Genomic DNA, 20,442 nt, shown 5'->3' with positions numbered 1-20,442 from the left:
CGTGTCTCTCAATCACACTCTAGTCAAGTAATTTGAGGGCTCAGTTGGAATGGAACCACTGACTTAGGACAGGGGGTCTCCAATCCTGGTGCTGTCCTAACAGGAGATATCAGGCTTAAAGAGCATGGAAAGCAAGAGAGAACAGGAGGGTCTTGAGAGCTGATTTGAAGTGAGCGACGGTGGGAGCGTCACGCACCAAAGCTGGGAGAGAGAACCAGAGAGTCGGAGCCGTGAAGCTAAATTGGTCCAATTAAGTAATTTAGGGAACAGTTGGTGCACAAACCAGGAGGGACGGGGACCCTGCAGGACCAGGGTTTGGACACCCCTGATTTATAGGAGGCGGTATGGTCCTGTGGTTAAAGTCCAGGGCTTGTAACCAGAAGGTCACGGGTTCAAATCCCACCTCTGCCACTGACTGACTCACTGTGTGTGACCCTGAGCAAGTCGCTTCACCTCGCTGTGCTCAACCAACGTCCTATTGTAAGCGACTCTGCATATAGTTCTGTAAAGCGCTTTGTGCTGATGGTCCTCTACGAAAGGCGCTATATAAAAACAGATATTATTATTATTATTAGAGGACGGATCTCAAAACCCAGTGGCCATTTTGAAAAGAGCTTTGAAACACACTTTACAGTTATTAGTGTAAAAACTTTTCAGAAAGTTAACAAAGAAAAATAAATTTTAGCAGCACTTGGGGGACGTACTGTGCTCTATTTTACTAACCCCCCCCATTTACCCTTTAAAAGGACCCCAGTGATTCTGCATCAGCAACATGACTAGGCAGCCCCCCCCAACTTAACATTAAATCAAATCTAATGGAAAAACGAGGCAACGCGTGTATCATTTTATTAAGAGATTAACAAATAAAAACATCTTCAACTCCTCGCTGTAAATTTCAACAGCTACTGAATTTCTCTACAGACCACATCTTCAGCCCATCTTGCTCGTTTGGTTGTTAGTAGCTTATTGATCCCAGAATCTCATCAAGTAGCTTCTTGAAGGATCCCAGGGTGTCGGCTTCAACAACATTACTGGGGAGTTGGTTTCAGACCCTCACAATTCTCTGTGTAAAAAAGGTGCCTCCTATTTTCTGTTCTGAATGCCCCTTTATCTAATCTCCATTTGTGACCCCTAGTCCTTGTTTTTCAGGTCAAAAAAGTCCCCTGGGTTGACATTGTCAATACCTTTTAGGATTTTGAATGTTTGACTCAGATCGCCGCGTAGTCTTCTTTGTTCAAGACTGAACAGATTCAATTATTTTAGAAGTTTTTTTTTCACTTGTGTTGAGAGAGGCCCTGTTTTAATTTCGAGGGTCCAGATGTATGGAATTCAACTCTTGTGCAGAGTCCCTTATAAACGTGTCCCACAGTAAAAGCACAGCACAGTGTAATAAAGCTTAAACACGATAAAGCATCATAAAGCACAGGCGTTGTGAAGCACAGAGAGGTATGGTGAAGACTATTAATAAACCAGGTTGACTGTGGTAAATGTATAGTAAACCCATGGGAAAAAGAATGAGAAAACTGCAGAAATACCATGGTGGACTTTTATAAGGGGGTTGATTGAGTCCAATGAAAGCTGCTGAATAATGTTCCCTTGTTAACATATTGAATTCCACCCCCTCTATATAGAATGAACTCCATCAGCTTCATAGAGTCCAGTGAAAGCTGCTGAATAATGTTCCCTTGTTAACATATTGAATTCCACCCCCTCTATATAGAATGAACTCACTCAGCTTCATAGAGTCCAATGAAAGCTGGTAAGGAAGTGAATCTCACAGCGTGCAGGCGTGTGTTCTCAGCTGGTAGGAGTAGGTGAATCTCTTCCCACAGGCTGCGCACAGGTAAGGCATCTCTCCGGTGTGGAGCCGCTGGTGGATCTTCAGGTTCCCCAGGAGAGAGAAGGTCTTCCCGCAGTCCGAGCAGCGGTAGGGGGCCTCTCCGGAGTGGCTCCGGAGGTGGATGCCCAGCTTCCCGGACTCCCTGAAGCTCCTCCCGCACTGGGGGCACTGGAAGGGCGTCTCTCCCGTGTGGATGCGCTGGTGGATCTTCAGGTTCCCCAGGAGGCCAAAGCTCCTCCCGCACTGCGGGCACTGAAAGGGCGTCTCTCCCGTGTGGACCAGCCGGTGGGTCTTGAGGTTGCCGGAGTTGGTGAAGCGTTTGCCGCAGTCGGGGCAGGGGTAAGGAGCCTCTCCTGTGTGGCTCCGGACGTGGCGTTTGAAATCCCCCGAGTGGTGGAAGGTTTTGCCACACTCCCCGCAGCGGTGGAGGGGAGGGGAGGAGGAGGAGGGGGCGGGGCTGGAGCAGGAGGGGCGTGTCTCCACGTTGTGGGAGCGCGCGCGCAGGATCAGGGTGAAGTGCTCTCGGTGGCTGTTCTTGATGTGCTTGTTCAGGTACTGAGCCCCAGTGAAGGAGATCTTGCAGTGAGGGCAGGGGAAACACAGCTCCTCTGCCTCCGATTCATCCACTGCAGGAATAAAACCAAGACTGTGAAATAACAACAACAATAATAATATTAATAATACTAGACTTCATTGAGGGGAGCTCGGAACCCCAGGACTGGGTGCAGCAGCAGCAGCAGGGCTAGTGTGAGTTTCTAACCCTGCTCAAACTCCTGGCTCCTGATCATTTCAATATTAATAATACTAGACTTCATTGAGGGGAGCTCTGAACCCCAGGACTGGGTGCAGCAGCAGCAGCAGCAGGGCTAGTGTGAGTTTGTAACCCTGCTCAAACTCCTGGCTCCTGATCATTTCAATATTAATAATAATAATACTAGACTTCATTGAGGGGAGCTCTGAACCCCAGGACTGGGTGCAGCAGCAGCAGCAGCAGCAGGGATAGTGTGAGTTTGTAACCCTGCTCAAACTCCTGGCTCCTGATCATTTCAATATTAATAATAATAATACTAGACTTCATTGAGGAGAGCTCTGAACCCCAGGACTGGGTGCAGCAGCAGCAGCAGCAGCAGAGCTAGTGTGAGTTTGTAACCCTGCTCAAACTCCTGGCTCCTGATCATTTCAATATTAATAATAATACTAGACTTCATTGAGGAGAGCTCTGAACCCCAGGACTGGGTGCAGCAGCAGCAGCAGGGCTAGTGTGAGTTTCAATGAAGTCTATGATTTGTGCAGCCTCTGTTAAACACGCTGTCCCAACACGTGCTTGTGTGTAACCAGCGCATCTGGGATGCGAGCAGCCAATGGAAAAGCGCCCTGCTGTGTAATGTGTGTGATGATATAACCTGTTTCAATGCGCTGGGAAATAAGGCAGGAATGGGCTTTCTCCTTAGCAAACGCTCCACAGTAAAAAAAAAATGATAAACGCATTGCCCAGCTGGTTTCTGAAGTGTGTGGTTATGCAGTATTCTTAAAAATATGAATAAACATATAAACTTTGCAGGGGTTTCTGTAACATTATAACAAAGGAGTGATTTTAAAATGGTTTGATAATAATAATAATAATAATAATAATAATAATAATAATAATAATAATAATAATAAGGTGTTGCTTACAGGTCACAGTGATACTGGATGGTGTTCTTTCTTCCTCGTCAGTGGATTCTCCTGCAGTGATCTCATTTACTTTGAGACCGGCTGCCGTGTCAAGCCTGCCATCTTGGGTGTGGAATGCTCTTGGGTGTGAGCGGCCATCTTGGGTGTGGAATGGTGCCGGCTGCGGACGGCCATCTTGGGTGTGGAATGGTGCTGGCTGTGGGTGACCATCTTGGGTGTGGAGCTGAGGCGGCTGTGAGCGGCCATCTTGGGTGTGGAGCTGGGGCGGCTGTGAGCGGCCATCTTGGGTGTGGAGCTGGAGCGGCTGTGAGTCGCCATCTTGGGTGTGGAACTGGGGCGGCTGTGAGCCCTGGGGACTCTCTTGGTCACACTGCAGCTCAGTCTCCTCCTCTTTGATCTGAATGGTCATGTCCTCACGCACAACCCACCTGATTGGAGCCTTGCTGCCCTCAGTCCTGCCAGACCGGACCCTTCTCATCGCCAGCACCTGTGCAGGGAACACAACCACGACACGCGTTTCCATAGCGACTGAACTGAAAACGTGTTTAACATGGCCCCCCCCCCCACCTTGAGCAGCTCAGCTGGTGAGAAGTGGTTTTATTTTCTATTACAATTGTTTGAAATGTTTGTTCTGCTTGAATTATTTTATGCCGTTGATTTTGTAAATGATTATTTCTGACATAGGAGGCTGTGCGGTCCAGTGGTTAAAGAAAAGGGCTTGTAACCAGGAGGTCCCCGGTTCAAATCCCACCTCAGCCACTGACTCACTGTGTGACCCTGAACAAGTCACTTAACCTCCTTGTGCTCCGTCTTTCGGGTGAGATGTAGTTGTAAGTGACTCTGCAGCTGATGCATAGTTCACACACCATAGTCTCTGTAAGTCGCCTTGGATAAAGGCGTCTGCTAAATAAACAAATATTATTATTTATTTCTTAGCAGACACCCTTATCCAGGCCGACTTACAATTGTTACAAGATATCACATTATTTTTACATACAATTACCCATTTATACAGTTGGGTTTTTTACTGGAGCAATCTAGGTAAAGTACCTTGCTCAAGGGTACAGCAGCAGTGTCCCCCCACCTGGGATTGAACCCACGACCCTCCGGTCAAGAGTCCACAGCCCTAACCACTACTCCACACTGCTGCTCCAGCCCTTTCACTGCTTTCTGAGGGGAGCGCAAGGCAGCTACAGCGCACCCTGCTGGCCAGGCGCCCCGGTGAGCTCAGATCGGACACCTGCGGGACTGGCCTTTGACCTCTAGGGGTCAGTAGCGCGCTGACCTGCTCTCAAGCCCCTGGGTGTAAAGAGAAGCGACTGGCACGGGGATCGGAGGACGCCCACTGAACCTTCAGTCCTCCCGAGCTGTTGGAAGATATTGCTGTGGCGTGGGAGTCTAAACGGGCACTATAAAAACAATTCGAGGGGACTGATTCTGCACGTACTCCTATCGCACAGCAGTGTGATCCAGTCCAGGTTTTACTGCTCCCAGCTTGATCAGCCCCCAGTGTGTCTAGCTAACAAGCTCAGGGTGTGTCTGATTATTAAACTCCCAGTGAAACCAGGACTGGATCACACTGCTGTGGAATAGGAGTCTTTATTTCCATACCTGAATAATATTAGAGGTCAAAAGGTGTACGTTTTAGGCAGGTGTGTGTGTGTGTGTCTCTACGAGGCATAAACACTCGTGTCTTCACGAAAATAAAGCTACACTACAGAATGTTAAATCTGACCAAAAAACGGTATGCTACAATTAAAAGCGTTACTGTTCTCATGTTATAACGTAATGTCTAGAGTGAATCAATTCCTAATCTTTTAATTAATAATGTTAACAAACGTTGACACAAATTCAAAGGCGTTTTTGTGTCGTTTCGTTCTGCGCGTCAGTGTCTCACCTTATGCGCTGTCCTGCGGCTCAAAAATTTTATATTCGTTGAAGAAAACACAAAAGAAGACTAAGAAAAAAATAAAATTAAATAAAATAAAACGACTCGGGCCGAATCAAAACAAAACCGGACGCAGCTTCCGTTTCCAATATCAATTGAACCGGATTCGTCACAGCCAGGTGATGGGGCCAGCCAATCAGAACCCTCGCCCGGGCTGGTTCAGCCAATGAAGAGGGGAGAATCCCACTGCTTGAAATACACATTTAAAAAAAATAATGTGATATCTTGTAACAATTGTAAGTCGCCCTGGATAAAGGACGTCTGCTAAGAAATAAATAATAATCTATTGGAAAAAGGTAACAGTGAGCATTCACAAAATATACTATAGGACGTAGAATCCCCTTCCCAATTCTCACTGTGCTAACAGAAACACACAATTTATTTATTATTATTTATTTCTTAGCAGACGCCCTTATCCAGGGCGACTTACAATTGTTACAAGATATCACATTATTTTTACATACAATTCCCCATTTATACAGTTGGGTTTTTACTGGAGCAATCTAGGTAAAGTACCTTGCTCAAGGGTACAGCAGCAGTGTCCCCCACCTGGGATTGAACCCACAACCCTCCGGTCAAGAGTCCAGAGCCCTAACCACTACTCCACACTGCTATAATAATAATAATAATAATAATAATAATAATAATAATAATAATAATAATAATAATAATACGGGTTTAATCTATTGTACTGCAAAGATGTGAAAAAAAATGTACCGTGTAAAAATACTTTGTTCTTAATTGTAAGACAAAACTGAACACGTCGTCAGATTCGTCATAAATACAAAAAGTGTTCTTTTAATTCTGCAAGAGAAATTTTAAAAAAACAAAAACCGAGACAGTCAGACACCAACCGCGCGTTCACGACGCAGAATGAGCTTGACGTGGACGCGCAAAGAGAAAAACGCTCGTTCCCGTGAGAGGACGCGTTCTGCACATGCGCACTGAGGACAGAGCCCACAGACACGCGTACGACACCGGTGGGGGTTTCATGTGTGTTTTTTGTGATGCGTTGCATTACAGCCGGAGACGCTGAGAATTTGAACGTGTTCGTGTGCATCAATGAGAGAAAACGTTCGTGTTAATGTGAACACAACCTCGGTCATCTGCTCAGAGTTGAATGCGACTTGCAGCGTCCTAATAAGAGATAGTTATTTATGTGGGAGTTTTTGGAGGTCGGGTCTCTGCGTTCACATGATGAATCGGTGGAGATACGAAACTCAATCGTTCATAAGACTGCTTTAGTAATTTAACACGCACAAATCCGAATACAGAATTGCTACGCCAGTTGAAATCGGATCGAGCGTCTTCAGAAAATATTACAGCACACCGGGCTGTTGACAAATCCATATTTATTTAAGAGACACGACACACAAGATGGACGTCAGCGTGTCCGTGTCGTGCTTTCACGACGAGCTCGCCTCTACTGTCGAGCGCGCACTCAAAGCTGCCGTGGACACCGTCTTGTGGGAAATTACAAAAACCGTGGGGGGCAGGTTTGCCGAAAAAGAGAAAGAGAACGAAAAGCTGAAGCTGAGGCTGGAAATGTCGGAGCGGGAGCTGAGAGCGATGCGAGAGTGCCTGATGATGAGCGCCGCCCGAAGTCCGCCATCAGCCGTCAGCTTCAGTCGTGCCGTACAGAACTATACCGAGGACGGGACCGGAACGTGCGTCCGGTTCAGGGAGCAGCTGAACGACCCGCGAGTCGCCGAGGACCGTGCGTTTGCAGCCGAGCAGAGACCCGTTTTAATCGAGGAAGTCGAAACCAAAGAAAACCTTAACTGTGACGAGATTGGAGAAAGAGCGATAACAGGTGATTTGTTTGTATTTTTCATTAATGAGGTTAGAAAATAGCGGCTTGCGTAGCAGTTTGATCCGCTCCTGGTTTTACGATGAGTCCGACACAGCTGGTCCTAATCAAGCTCGGAGGAAAACCTGGACTGGGTGAAACTGCTGTGCAATAGGAATCATTTTCATCCGTGTTACTAAAAATAACTTGCAAGTAACCCAAAATGTGATCTAGTATTTATTGTGGTAAAGCATAGGGAAGCATTGTAAAGCACAGAGAGGTCTGGTAAAGCATAGGGAAGCATTGTAAAGCACAGAGAGGTCTGGTAAAGCATAGGGAAGCATTGTAAAGCACAGAGAGGTGTGGTAAAGCATAGGGAAGCATTGTAAAGCACAGAGAGGTCTGGTAAAGCATAGGGAAGCATTGTAAAGCACAGAGAGGTCTGGTAAAGCATAGGGAAGCATTGTAAAGCACAGAGAGGTCTGGTAAAGCATAGGGAAGCATTGTAAAGCACAGAGAGGTGTGGGAAAGCATAGGGAAGCATTGTAAAGCACAGAGAGGTCTGGTAAAGCATAGGGAAGCATTGTAAAGCACAGAGAGGTGTGGGAAAGCATAGGGAAGCATTGTAAAGCACAGAGAGGTCTGGTAAAGCATAGGGAAGCATTGTAAAGCACAGAGAGGTCTGGTAAAGCATAGGGAAGCATTGTAAAGCACAGAGACACACACACAGTGAACTGTCACATTTCATTGAAATAAATGCTTCCAAAAAATCTGGAAAAGGGGGCACTGTACAGTGAAGAACTCACCTTTTTATGTGAAGATGTTGTGGGGACGTTTCTTCCCCTCTGAACTTTCTCGCGCACCCATATTGTGAATTCGTATTGCTCTTGGTCCTGTCGTTTCTGGTTGGCATGGATACGGCTTCCCGCACGCCAAACCGTGCCGAATATTCAGATATGAGCCCCGCCCCCCGGCCTCCTGCTTCATTTCAGCGTTTGAAACGGCTGTGGTGCAAATTAGGAACGATTGCCAAAGTCCCAAAAGACTGAACTGCAAGCGTCCTTCATCGCTGAACAGCGTTTCTATTGGGAGGTTTTGGAATATGTACTGACTGAAACAGCAGTGTGGATAATCGCCTTCTTGTCTTCTGTTTCCCAAGACACAGGTGCTGCGGGGAAACTGGCCTATCAGACGACAAGACCAGAGACAGAGACAGAGCTGGCGCCTGTTAAAGAGGAACCCAATGAGTCTGTCCACAGCCAAGAGCACGGGAATGCAATAGAGACTGTCCACAGCCGTGGACGTGGAGCTGAAATAGAAACTGTCCACAGCCGTGAATATGGAGCTGAAATAGAGGCTGTCCACAACCGTGGACGTGGAGCTGAAATAGAAACTGTCCACAGCCGTCAATATGGAGCTGAAATAGAGGCTGTCCACAACCGTGGATGTGGAGCTGAAATAGAAACTGTCCACAGCCGTCAATATGGAGCTGAAATAGAGGCTGTCCACAACCGTGGATGTGGAGCTGAAATAGAAACTGTCCACAGCCGTCAATATGGAGCTGAAATAGAGGCTGTCCACAACCGTGGACGTGGAGCTGAAATAGAAACTGTCCACAGCCGTCAATATGGAGCTGAAATAGAGGCTGTCCACAACCGTGGACGTGGAGCTGAAATAGAAACTGTCCACCGCCATGAATATGGAGCTGAAATAGAAACCGTGCGCATTAAAGAGGAGCTCCCTGAACTCGAATACTCTTGCACTGAAGTCCCCGACTCGGACCATAACAACACCCGTGTCCACGACGAGCATTCGGAACCGTCGAGCCGCCCTCCCGTCTTGGGAATCGCTCCGGGTGAGAAACCGCACCGCTGCCCCGACTGTGGGAAGAGGTTCCGTCGCCTGGCTCACCTCCGAGACCACCGGAGAATCCACACGGGAGAGAAGCCGTTCCACTGCGAGGACTGCGGGAAACGGTTCAGCCGTCTGGAGCACCGGAAGATCCACCAGCGCATCCACACGGGAGAGAAGCCGTACCACTGCGCCGCCTGCGGGAAACGCTTCAATCAGCTGTCTGCTTTTAAAACTCACCTGCGCATCCACACGGGAGAGAAGCCCTACCGCTGCGACGCGTGCGGCGCCAGGTTCACGTACTCCCAGCAGCTCAAAACGCATCGCTGCCAGGGGCCGGCAAACAGCAGGGAGAATTCACACTCGGACCTCACAGACTGGAAGACGCCGCTTCACTACGGGTTATAAACAGCGGGAAACAACGGCCAATGAGAGTTTGGGATTTGTGTTCTAAGGAAATGTGGTCAGTGCAAGTGTGTGAAGTCATTCGTGGCTTTCAGGAATTTGATACAGCAAGCGTTTTTTGTCAGTAAACTCCTTTTTTTTTTAGAAACGGTCCAAAACAAAAACATCGCAGCGAGACTTCTTGCTGGATTTCCAAAAGCCTCGACTCCAGTTTTTTTTATGAAGGAGACAAAAACATCAACATAAAACTAGAAGGGAACAGCCAGGCGCTGTATTTCAGTAGCAGTGGGTTTTAAAAAGTCGCACGGACAGCTCCTGAACATGTCGACTGTGTTTATTCTCCTCGGCAGGAATCGCAGGTACAAATACTCAAACGTACTAGAGAACGATTTCTCATACCACTCAGGGGAGTCGGTCTCCTGTACCCCGCTTGCCAGCCCTGGTCACATGACACAAAGGGGGGATAGGGGGTCTATAAAGCAGCAACAGCACCATCTAGTGGTCGGCAAACTCCAACACAGCTCGCTCCAGAGTGAGAGATCGCTAAACCCTTCTGTACAGATTTGGATTGATGTATATGTGTAGCTGTGGCAGGACGTTTTGCATCACATGGGAGTCACAGTGGGACTGGAGCTCAGGTTTGGTTGATGGCTTTGATCCGCAACAGACCCCCCCCCACCCCCCACCCCCCCCCCCCCACAGAAGCCAGTGTCCCCTTTTAGCGTTGGCTTTTAAAAAACGTGGCGATCGCTTGTGAGGATCACAGATTAGAAACGAACGCGGCAAACCACAGGGGTGCTATCGGGGATGGAGACAAAACACAAGGCAGGGACGGTGATGCTGTGGACCCGTTCGCTTTTTTGTAAAGTCATTCTGCTGATCTCTGGATTGTGCTGTTGAACCGTTACAGATTTAAACAACTGAAAAAAAATTAAAACCTGATCACGGATCAGGTAAGAACATGATTCTATGTCTGTTGATCAGTGTGACGGTTTTCATAGAGTCCAATGAAAGCTGCTGAATAATGTTCCCTTGTTAACATATTGAATTCCACCCCCTCTATATACAATGAACTCCCTCAGCTTCATAGAGTCCAATGAAAGCTGCTGAATAATGTTCCCTTGTTAACATATTGAATTCCACCCCCTCTATATAGAATGAACTCCCTCAGCTTCACAGAGTCCAATGAAAGCTGCTGAATAATGTTCCCTTGTTAACATATTGAATTCCACCCCCTCTATATAGAATGAACTCCCTCAGCTTCATAGAGTCCAAGGAAAGCTGCTGAATAATGTTCCCTTGTTAACATATTGAATTCCACCCCCTCTATATAGAATGAACTCCCTCAGCTTCATAGAGTCCAGTGAAAGCTGCTGAATAATGTTCCCTTGTTAACATATTGAATTCCACCCCCTCTATATAGAATGAACTCCCTCAGCTTCATAGAGTCCAGTGAAAGCTGCTGAATAATGTTCCCTTGTTAACATATTGAATTCCACCCCCTCTATATAGAATGAACTCCCTCAGCTTCATAGAGTCCAGTGAAAGCTGCTGAATAATGTTCCCTTGTTAACATATTGAATTCCACCCCCTCTATATAGAATGAACTCCCTCAGCTTCATAGAGTCCAATGAAAGCTGCTGAATAATGTTCCCTTGTTAACATATTGAATTGCACCCCCTCTATATAGAATGAACTCCCTCAGCTTCATAGAGTCCAATGAAAGCTGCTGAATAATGTTCCCTTGTTAACATATTGAATTCCACCCCCTCTATATAGAATGAACTCCCTCAGCTTCATAGAGTCCAATGAAAGCTGCTGAATAATGTTCCCTTGTTAACAATTCCACACTGCTTTGTCACTTGAAAAACTTCAAAATCTAACACCAAATCCTCCTGTTGTATACTTCGATGTTAAGTAAAACATCTCAGTTATGTTGGTGTGGTTTTTTTCATTTTTAAATCCTGTCTCAGTCCTAAAATTCCAGGCGATCCGAACGCTGTGCTCAGAGCTGTAGACCGTCCTCAAATTTATTCTGCTTTTGTTTTCTGACGCAGGGAGTGAGGCGGACTGGGCTGAATTTGACGCAGGACCAGCTTCAGTAGAGATGAGAGCCGTGCGCGTCAAAGAAGAGACTGGGGAGTCCGTCTGTATCGAAGAGGAGACTCCCCAACTCCAACCCGCTGAACCGGGACCTCTCCACCTCCTGGAGGAAGCCTTTGAACTGACCTGCTCCGCTGTGGCTCAAGCCAGCCCAGGGGTGAGGCATTCCCCTGCCCGCGACAGAGAAGCAAAGCATTCTGGGAGCGGAATTCGAATCCCACATCCGTGTCCGGACTGCGGGAAGCGTTTCGTCGAGCTCGGACCGCTGAAGAGACACAGACGGACTCACGCGCGGAAGACCCCTTATCCATGCGCGGAGTGCGGGAAGAGGTTCAGCCAGAAGGGGGCGCTGCAGGACCACCTGAGAATCCATACTGGGGAGAGACCGTTCCACTGCGGGGAGTGTGGGAGGAGCTTTACCCGCGTGGACGGGCTGCGGATCCACCAGCGGATTCACACTGGAGAGAAGCCGTACCGCTGCGGGCAGTGTGGGAGGAGCTTTAGACATTCCGCTGGACTCAAACAGCACAGCCAGACTCACACGCCCCGCGGTCAAGGTGAAGCGTCAGTGGAGTGCCACAGGGATCAGTATTAGGTCCTCTGCTATTCCTAATCGACATTAATGATTTAGATTCTGGTATAGTAAGCAAGCTTGTTAAATTTGCAGACGACACAAAAATAGGAGGAGTGGCAAACACTGTTGCAGCAGCAAAGGTCATTCAAAATGATCTAGACAGCATTCAGAACCGGGCAGACACATGGCAAATGACATTCAATAGAGAAAAGTGTAAGGTACTGCACACAGGCAATAGCAAAATAGGAGAAAATAGGAGGCACTTTTTTACACAGAGAATTGTGAGGGTCTGGAACCAACTCCCCAGTAATGTTGTTTAAGCTGACACCCTGGGATCCTTCAAGAAGCTGCTTGATGAGATTCTGGGATAAGCTACTAACAACCAAACGAGCAAGATGGGGCGAACGGGGCCTCCTCTCGTTTGTAAACTTTCTTATGTTCTTATATAGACCTGAGAAGGGCTCCAGGTGTATCGTGGAGGAAGGAGAGGTCTACTAACCAACTCGAGGCTAAAATATGCCACAGAAAACAAAGTTCAGACGAGGTATGTACTGAGGAGACAATAGGACAGTTCAGGGCTGTTTAGTGGAGACAGTTTTTGATCCTTGTCCTACGCCTTGACTTTCATATCAACACCTGAGAAACAAAAGCTTTTAAAAACATAATGGATATATTCACAAATTATGTTTGTGTTATAGGTGATGTGAAAACTTTTGCTGTAGAAATGGGCAGTCTAATCTAAATTCTACCAGTAGCTGTGCTTCAGCAGAGGGAGGTTATCCTCGCTTTAATAGCTGCCTTTGAAAAAAATCGCACCAATGATTTGAAAATGTTATTTCGATAGATGTGTTTAAGTTTTTGTGGCTCATAATGTTTGTGTTATTATTTGAGATCCATGCAGGCAATATAAATCTGCATTATAAATATCATATGGGAGATACTGAAATTGAAGAAGGAATCTATGAAAAGGACCTAGGAGTTTATGTTGACTCAGAAATGTCTTCATCTAGACAATGTGGGGAAGCTATAAAAAAGGCCAACAAGATGCTCGGATATATTGTGAGAAGTGTTGAATTTAAATCAAGGGAAGTAATGTTGAAACTTTACAATGCATTAGTAAGACCTCACCTAGAATATTGTGTTCAGTTCTGGTCACCTCGTTACAAAAAGGATATTGCTGCTCTAGAAAGATTGCAAAGAAGAGCAACCAGAATTATCCCGGGTTTAAAAGGCATGTCGTATGCAGACAGGCTAAAAGAATTGAATCTATTCAGTCTTGAACAAAGAGGACTACGCGGTGATCTGATTCAAGCATTCAAAATCCTGAAAGGTATAGACAATGTTGACCCAGGGGACTTTATCAACCTGAAAAACAAGGACCAGGGGTCTCAAATGGAGAATAGATAAAGGGGCATTCAGAACAGAAAATAGGAGGCACTTTTTCACACAGATAATTGTGAGGGTCTGGAACCAACTCCCCAGTAATGTTGTTGAAGCTGACACCCTGGGATCCTTCAAGAAGCTGCTTGATGAGATTCTGGGATCAATAAGCTACTAACAACCAAACGAGCAAGATGGGCTGAATGGGGGCTCCTCTCGTTTGGAAACTTTCTAATGTTCTTATTAATAAACATCGTAACCTGTCCTCTTAATTTGAGTCTCATTTCTCTTTTCAGTCTGCAGTATGTCTAAATGAATTTGAATGTACTTTGTAATTTGACATCATCTTTATGTAAGAGAGCGTGTGTCTGGAAATGCACATGTAAACAGAATATTTTGGAGTTAGAAATGCCGTTTCATAAGGGATACCAAAACTAGTAACGTTGTTTAGGGTAGATTTTGCTAAAAATGCACCAGGATCAAATCTGTAGGAGAGGCAGCTACAGTTTTATTTAGAACAACGCAGAATCTCAAACACAAGAAATACAAAAGTAAACGAACCTGCAGCTCGTTACAGCATTAACTATGCAGGAAGTGACATCACAAACACACCAATAGATTTGAATAGAAATGAGTGAGTGCGGTTGCCATGGCATCAAGCCGATAAGCTCCCTCCACAGTTTTGTTTTCAAAGGTGTGCTGAACACGCCAGAACACGCCTCTGTCCCTTTACTGTGTTGTAACAAGCAGCCTTCGAAGAAGGGGGCGCTGAGATTAGTGTGGGGGGGATGGTAAACAAACTGGACTGTCAGTTTTCAATGCCATTGTGTTTATTTATAATATAGCCAGTCAGTCAAAACAAATAAGACTTCAGCATCACAAGCAAGAGTAAACATTTCAAAACAGCAAGACATAGAAATACAATGATAACACTGTCAATCAATCAATAAGAAGGGGCGGTCAAATTAGTGTTGGGGAATGTAAACAAACTGGACTGTGAACAGCTTCCTGTGAAGAAACAAAACAGAAATGAATGCGCTCTAACAATCTCTCTCTCGCCTCTTTCTCATTCTCTCCTCTTTCTCATTCTCTCCTCTTTCTCATTCTCTCCTCTCTCTCCTCTCTCTTGCCTTTCTCTCTCCCTCGCCTCTTTCTTTCTCTCCCCTTCTCTCTCCCTTTTCTCGCTCTTTCTCTCTCCCCTCTCTGTCTTTCTCTCTCTGTCTTTCTCTTTCTCTCTCTCCTCTCCTCTCTCTCCTTTCTCTCCTCTGTCTTTCTCTCTCTTTCTCTTTCTCCTCTCCTCTCTCTCCTTTCTCTCCTCTCTGTCTTTCTCTCTCTTTCTCTCTCTCCTCTCCTCTCTCTCCTTTCTCTCCTCTCTGTCTTTCTCTCTCTTTTTCTCTCCTCTCTCTTTCCCTGTCTTTCTCTCCTCTCTCTTTCCCTCTCTGTCTCTCTCTTTCTCTCTCTCCTCTCCTCTCCTTTCTCTCTCTCCTCTCTGTCTTTCTCTCCTCTCTGTCTTTCTCTCTCTCTCTATCTCTCTCTTTCTCTCTCCTCTCTCTCCTTTCTCTCTCCCCTCTGTCTTTCTCTCCTCTCTGTCTTTCTCTCTCTCTCTTTCTCTCTTTCTCTCTCTCCTCTCTTTCCCTCTCTGTCTTTCTCTCTCTCTATCCCTCTCTGTCTCTCTCTTTCTCTCTCTCCTCTCCTTTCTCTCTCTCTCTGTCTCTCTCTCCCTCTGTCTTTCTCTCTCTCTCTTTCTTTCTCTCTCCTCTCTCCTGTCTCCTGTTCTTTTCTTTACCCATAGTATCTTACATCTACAGCAGCTGGCCCGTACAATAACAAAACACCGAGCCCTCGCTGCACTGCGCAGTTAAAGGCAGAAACTGGCGCCATTCTGGCTCCGCGCCGTCAGCACTGCGCATTAAAACACAGCGCGGATAGAGCCAACATGGCGACCGCAGCAACCTAGTTTCATAAACACCTCCTCCCCGGCGTTTGACAGGGAGGCCAGCCAATCAGCCTCGCAAACTGGATCAAGAGTGTTTCTGCAGCCAATAACAGGCGACGGTACCGACCAACCACGCCCACTGCTAGTGACGTTTTCAGAAAACAGACAACTGTAGTTTGCTTTATTTATGGTGTAGAGAGAGAGAGAGAAAGCAGCCGCCGGGGAGTTTCCGCGATTAATTTTTTTGACAATAACTGTTCATTATTAATATTAAAAAATAAGATGGTTTAATAATAAGCTAGCAAGCGTTTCGAAATAAACGTATTTAAAATGAACGCGTTAAATGGATGGAGTCCCCCTGAGTTTCAATAGCCATAGTTTTATATATTATACAGCAACACCAAACACGATTCAGACAGTCCCCCTGAGTTTCAATAGCCATAGTTTTATATATTATACAGCAACACCAAACACGATTCAGACAGCCCCCCTGAGTTTCAATCTGCATAGTTTTATATATTATACAGCAACACCAAACACGATTCAGACAGCCCCCCTGAGTTTCAATAGCCATAGTTTTATATATTATACAGCAACACCAAACACGATTCAGACAGTCCCCCTGAGTTTCAATAGCCATAGTTTTATATATTATACAGCAACACCAAACACGATTCAGACAGTCCCCCTGAGTTTCAATAGCCATAGTTTTATATATTATACAGCAACACCAAACACGATTCAGACAGCCCCCCTGAGTTTCAATAGCCATAGTTTTATATATTATACAGCAACACCAAACACGATTCAGACAGTCCCCCTGAGTTTCAATAGCCATAGTTTTATATATTATACAGCAACACCAAACACGATTCAGACAGTCCCCCTGAGTTTCAATAGCCATAGTTTTATATATTATACAGCAACACCAAACACGATTCAGACAGCCCCCCTGAGTTTCAATAGCCATAGTTTTATATATTATACAGCAACACCAAACACGATTCAGACAGTCCCCCTGAGTTTCAATAGCCATAGTTTTATATATTATACAGCAACACCAAACACGATTCAGACAGTCCCCCTGAGTTTCAATAGCCATAGTTTTATATATTATACAGCAACACCAAACACGATTCAGACAGTCCCCCTGAGATTCAATAGCCATAGTTTTATATATTATACAGCAACACCAAACACGATTCAGACAGCCCCCCTGAGTTTCAATAGCCATAGTTTTATATATTATACAGCAACACCAAACACGATTCAGACAGCCCCCCTGAGTTTCAATAGCCATAGTTTTGTATGTAGCAGGGCTGGGAATCAGACTCCCGCTGCACAGCAGTGTGATCCAGTCCTGGTTTCACTAGGAGTTTAATAATCAGACACACCTGAGCTTGTTAGCTACACTGGGGGCTGATCAAGCTGGTAGTAAAACCTGGACTGGATCACACTGCTGTGCGATAGGAGTCCCAGCCCGGTGTGTGTATACAGGAAGGGTGTGCGTGTGGGTGATTCTGCGTTCTTCTATATAAAACTGTAGCTGCCTCTCCTACATTTTTTGCATTCAGAACAGAAAATAGGAGGCGCTTTTTTACACAGAGAATCGTGAGGGTCTGGAACCAACTCCCCAGTAATGTTGTTGAAGCTGACACCCTGGGATCCTTCAAGAAGCTGCTTGATGAGATTCTGGGATCAATAAGCTACTAACAACCAAACAAGCGGGCTATAATAGATCATGACTAAATATTATCTATTACACACTATTAGAATGAAATCCTTGGTTTTATTAGCTTGAACGCTGGCTTTTTTTCATGTTTTGGTCAGTTCCCTTTTTAAAAAAAATGAGTTTATCTTCTCTGATAGTCTCATCTCCCCCTGTCCGCGAAAATGTGTTGATAATTTGCCCTGAACCGATGCTGCAGCTAGATGTTCGTGTGTTTGGTGTCTATACCGCTGTAAAATCAGAATACAGCGTTGTGTGTATCCGTCACAAAACACACACGACCGTGAACGCTAACATTTATTATAAACTATAGAAGTTAAAGTTGTTGTATTTATCTTGCTCTTAATTGTATTAATACTTGTACTGTGATTCTTGAAATGTATTTTTGTTTACGACTGTAAGTCGGCCTGGATAAGGGCGTCTGCTAAGAAATTAATAATAATAATAATAATAATAATAATAATAATAATAATAATAATAATAATAATAATAATAATAAACCCAGATATTAACGTACTCAATCTGTTAATAGAAGCGTCGGATTATTAAATTATAGATGTAGTGGTTGCTTCTATAAAGCACGGACAGGATTTATCTCGTTTTAAATTATCTGTACTTGATAGTCTGATATTCAGAATATTTAAACGCTGCTTCACGAATATTCGCTTCTCATTGGTCAGTTTCCCTGTGCCAGAAATCGGATCAAAACAATTTTTCTTATTTAAAAATAACCAAAACACTAATGGTAATAAATAAATAAATAAATAAATAAATAAATAAATAAATAAATAATAATAATAATAATAATAATAATAATAATAAACCCAGATATTAACGTACTCAATCTGTTAATATATATATATATATCACGTTATAATATAATATAATATACGTCACCTTGAGCACCCGCCTACAGTTTTGTGTGCGTTTAAAAGTAAACGTGTAAAACAAACAAACAGCAAAACCGGGACGGTTTTAAAAAATTGAAATGTTTTCCGAAAAAAAAAAAAAAAAAAAAAGAATTTTGAAAACTCTCACCATCCCGGTTACCCCGGGACGTCTGGTAACACAATCGGTTCCGGTATTTTGTAACATGTGACTCGACCCTGTCTGTTACAATTATTACTGTTAATATGACATTAATTATATATAAAAAAACACTTATACAATATCCCATAATAAAAGCACAGCACAGTGCAATAAAGCATAAAGCATTGTAAAGCACAGAGAGGTGTGGTAAAGCATAGGGAAGCATTGTAAAGCACAGAGAGGTCTGGTAAAGCATAGGGAAGCATTGTAAAGCACAGAGAGGTCTGGTAAAGCATAGGGAAGCATTGTAAAGCACAGAGAGGTCTGGTAAAGCATAGGGAAGCATTGTAAAGCACAGAGAGGTCTGGTAAAGCACAGGGAAGCATTGTAAAGCACAGAGAGGTCTGGTAAAGCACAGGGAAGCATTGTAAAACACAGAGAGGTCTGGTAAAGCATAGGGAAGCATTGTAAAGCACAGAGAGGTCTGGTAAAGCATAGGGAAGCATTGTAAAGCACAGAGAGGTCTGGTAAAGCATAGGGAAGCATTGTAAAGCACAGAGAGGTCTGGTAAAGCATAGGGAAGCATTGTAAAGCACAGAGAGGTGTTGTAAAGCATAGGGAAGCATTGTAAAGCACAGAGAGGTCTGGTAAAGCACAGGGAAGCATTGTAAAGCACAGAGAGGTCTGGTAAAGCATAGGGAAGCATTGTAAAGCACAGAGAGGTCTGGTAAAGCATAGGGAAGCACATCCAGATAACATTGAGAGAATGCGTGGTCAACAGTGAGTGATTATTGACAAACTGGCTGTTGACCACGCATATGAGAAACCCCATGCCGAATGTGGCAGAGGGATAAATTATTATTAATTAATTTAGCTGACGCCTTTATCCAAGGCGACTTACAGAGACTCGGGTGTGTGAACTATGCATCAGCTGCAGAGTCACTTACAACTACGTCTCACCCGAAAGACGGAGCACAAGGAGGTGAAGTGACTTGCTCAGGGTCACACAATGAGTCAGTGGCTGAGGTGGGATTTGAACCAGGGACCTCCTGGTTACAAGCCCTTTTCTTTAACTACTGGACCACACAGCCTCCTTAACCAGGTAATTAATAGCCAGTTAATCTCTCTGCCACGATATAAAAACCCACAGCTTGGCAGAACAGGGTTAGTGTGTTCAGAGGAGGAAACGAGACACGACTGAAAGAGAAACTAAACAGCTTTCCAGCTGCTATCGGTGCTGGGTTCCGTGTCTGTCTGTTTTGGCCAGTGTGCCGTTTTCTTTTGGGTGGAGAGTTTTGTTTTGTACAAAACCTTTTGGTTTGTAATAAACCGAACCCCATCTCGCATCCATTTATCATTGTACTTCCTGGACTGACGTCACCACCAGCCAGCCAGAGAGTTTTGTGGTTTCAGTAAAGTTTTTTTAAAAAAAATTAATAAACAGTTGTAGCCGCACGTGGGGACGTGTGACGCTGTAATTTTCGGAACCCCCCCATCTTGCTGTTTAAGATATTGTAATTTTCCACCTACTTAACAAAAAACGTGACATTTCGAAATCTGACTTGAAATACTGCTGTGCGACTATCATGACTATTTTTTGCGATATTGTTCTGTAGTTTCTTTGATTGCAAGATGTTAAATAAAAGAGCTAAATTATGTTCTGTATGAAGGTATTCTCAATGTGTAATTTGCAAAACAGAAACGTTAGGGGTATAGAATGTGTATTTCATGTATTACATTTTACAGGGAGGGGAATCAGACTCCTATTCCACAGCAGCGTGATCCAGTCCAGGTTTTACTGTGATCAGCCCCCAGTGTGTCTAGCTAACAAGCTCAGGGTGTGTCTGATTATTAAACTCCCAGTGAAAGCAGGACTGGATCACACTGCTGTGGAATAGGAGTCTGATTCCCATGTCTGACATGAACAATTCTCACATTCCTCACACTAAAGCAAGTTAAAGTGTATTTGTGTTTATAGTATCTCTCATACTGCAGCATTGCAAAGCGATTTACAAGTCAATACCACAAGTTACAATAAAAATAATTTTCTATGGAATTTAATGGAATTCTCTTGGCTGATGTCACCGTGACGTGTCTGCGGAACTCCGCCCCCCCCCAGGCCCGCCCACCAGCCTGCACGACACCGCGTGTAATTCTGGGAGATTCTCAGACCGGACCCGGACG

At 44.8% G+C, this 20,442-nt stretch overlaps 2 protein-coding genes across 5 annotated transcripts; one reads left to right on the top strand and one right to left on the bottom strand.

The window, feature by feature from the left end:
- Positions 1–829: 829 nt before the first annotated feature.
- Positions 830–5,596, bottom strand: LOC131724945 (zinc finger protein OZF-like). Of its 2 annotated transcripts, XM_059018081.1 has the most exons (3): positions 5,412–5,596; positions 3,515–4,001; positions 830–2,466 (listed from the first exon to the last, which is right to left on the bottom strand). In XM_059018081.1, the coding sequence occupies exons 2-3, from the start codon at positions 3,990–3,992 to the stop codon at positions 1,775–1,777; spliced, it is 1,170 nt and encodes a 389-aa protein (XP_058874064.1). In that variant the 5' UTR covers positions 3,993–4,001; positions 5,412–5,596; the 3' UTR covers positions 830–1,774. The 2 variants fall into 2 exon arrangements, with proteins under 2 accessions (XP_058874064.1, XP_058874063.1); XM_059018080.1 differs by lacking the exon at positions 5,412–5,596 and having other exon boundaries at positions 3,515–5,160.
- Positions 5,597–6,311: 715 nt separating this feature from the next.
- LOC117407694 (zinc finger protein 658B-like) lies at positions 6,312–11,699 on the top strand. Of its 3 annotated transcripts, XR_009320357.1 has the most exons (3): positions 6,314–7,275; positions 8,411–9,866; positions 11,565–11,699. XR_009320357.1 is itself a non-coding variant. In XM_059018018.1 (2 exons), the coding sequence occupies exons 1-2, from the start codon at positions 6,840–6,842 to the stop codon at positions 9,508–9,510; spliced, it is 1,530 nt and encodes a 509-aa protein (XP_058874001.1). In that variant the 5' UTR covers positions 6,312–6,839; the 3' UTR covers positions 9,511–10,117. The 3 variants fall into 3 exon arrangements, 2 of the variants coding, with proteins under 2 accessions (XP_058874001.1, XP_058874000.1); XM_059018018.1 differs by lacking the exon at positions 11,565–11,699 and having other exon boundaries at positions 6,312–7,275; positions 8,417–10,117; XM_059018017.1 differs by lacking the exon at positions 11,565–11,699 and having other exon boundaries at positions 8,411–10,117.
- The last annotated feature ends 8,743 nt before the right edge of the window (positions 11,700–20,442 follow it).

Source organism: Acipenser ruthenus, chromosome 58, assembly GCF_902713425.1.
Source record: "Acipenser ruthenus chromosome 58, fAciRut3.2 maternal haplotype, whole genome shotgun sequence".
Taxonomy (NCBI): Eukaryota; Metazoa; Chordata; class Actinopteri; order Acipenseriformes; family Acipenseridae; genus Acipenser; species Acipenser ruthenus.
This window is presented reverse-complemented; position numbering and strand designations above follow the sequence as displayed.

Excerpts from the sequence above, each read along its gene's own strand:
- LOC131724945 (XM_059018080.1), bottom strand. The coding sequence starts at position 4,037 with ATGGAAACGCGTGTCGTGGTTGTGTTCCCTGCACAGGTGCTGGCGATG. Across the intron at positions 2,467-3,514 it reads ATCCAGTATCACTGTGACCT|TGGATGAATCGGAGGCAGAG; the intron begins GTAAGCAACACC and ends TTATTCCTGCAG.
- LOC117407694 (XM_059018017.1), top strand. The coding sequence starts at position 6,840 with ATGGACGTCAGCGTGTCCGTGTCGTGCTTTCACGACGAGCTCGCCTCT. Across the intron at positions 7,276-8,410 it reads TGGAGAAAGAGCGATAACAG|ACACAGGTGCTGCGGGGAAA; the intron begins GTGATTTGTTTG and ends CTGTTTCCCAAG.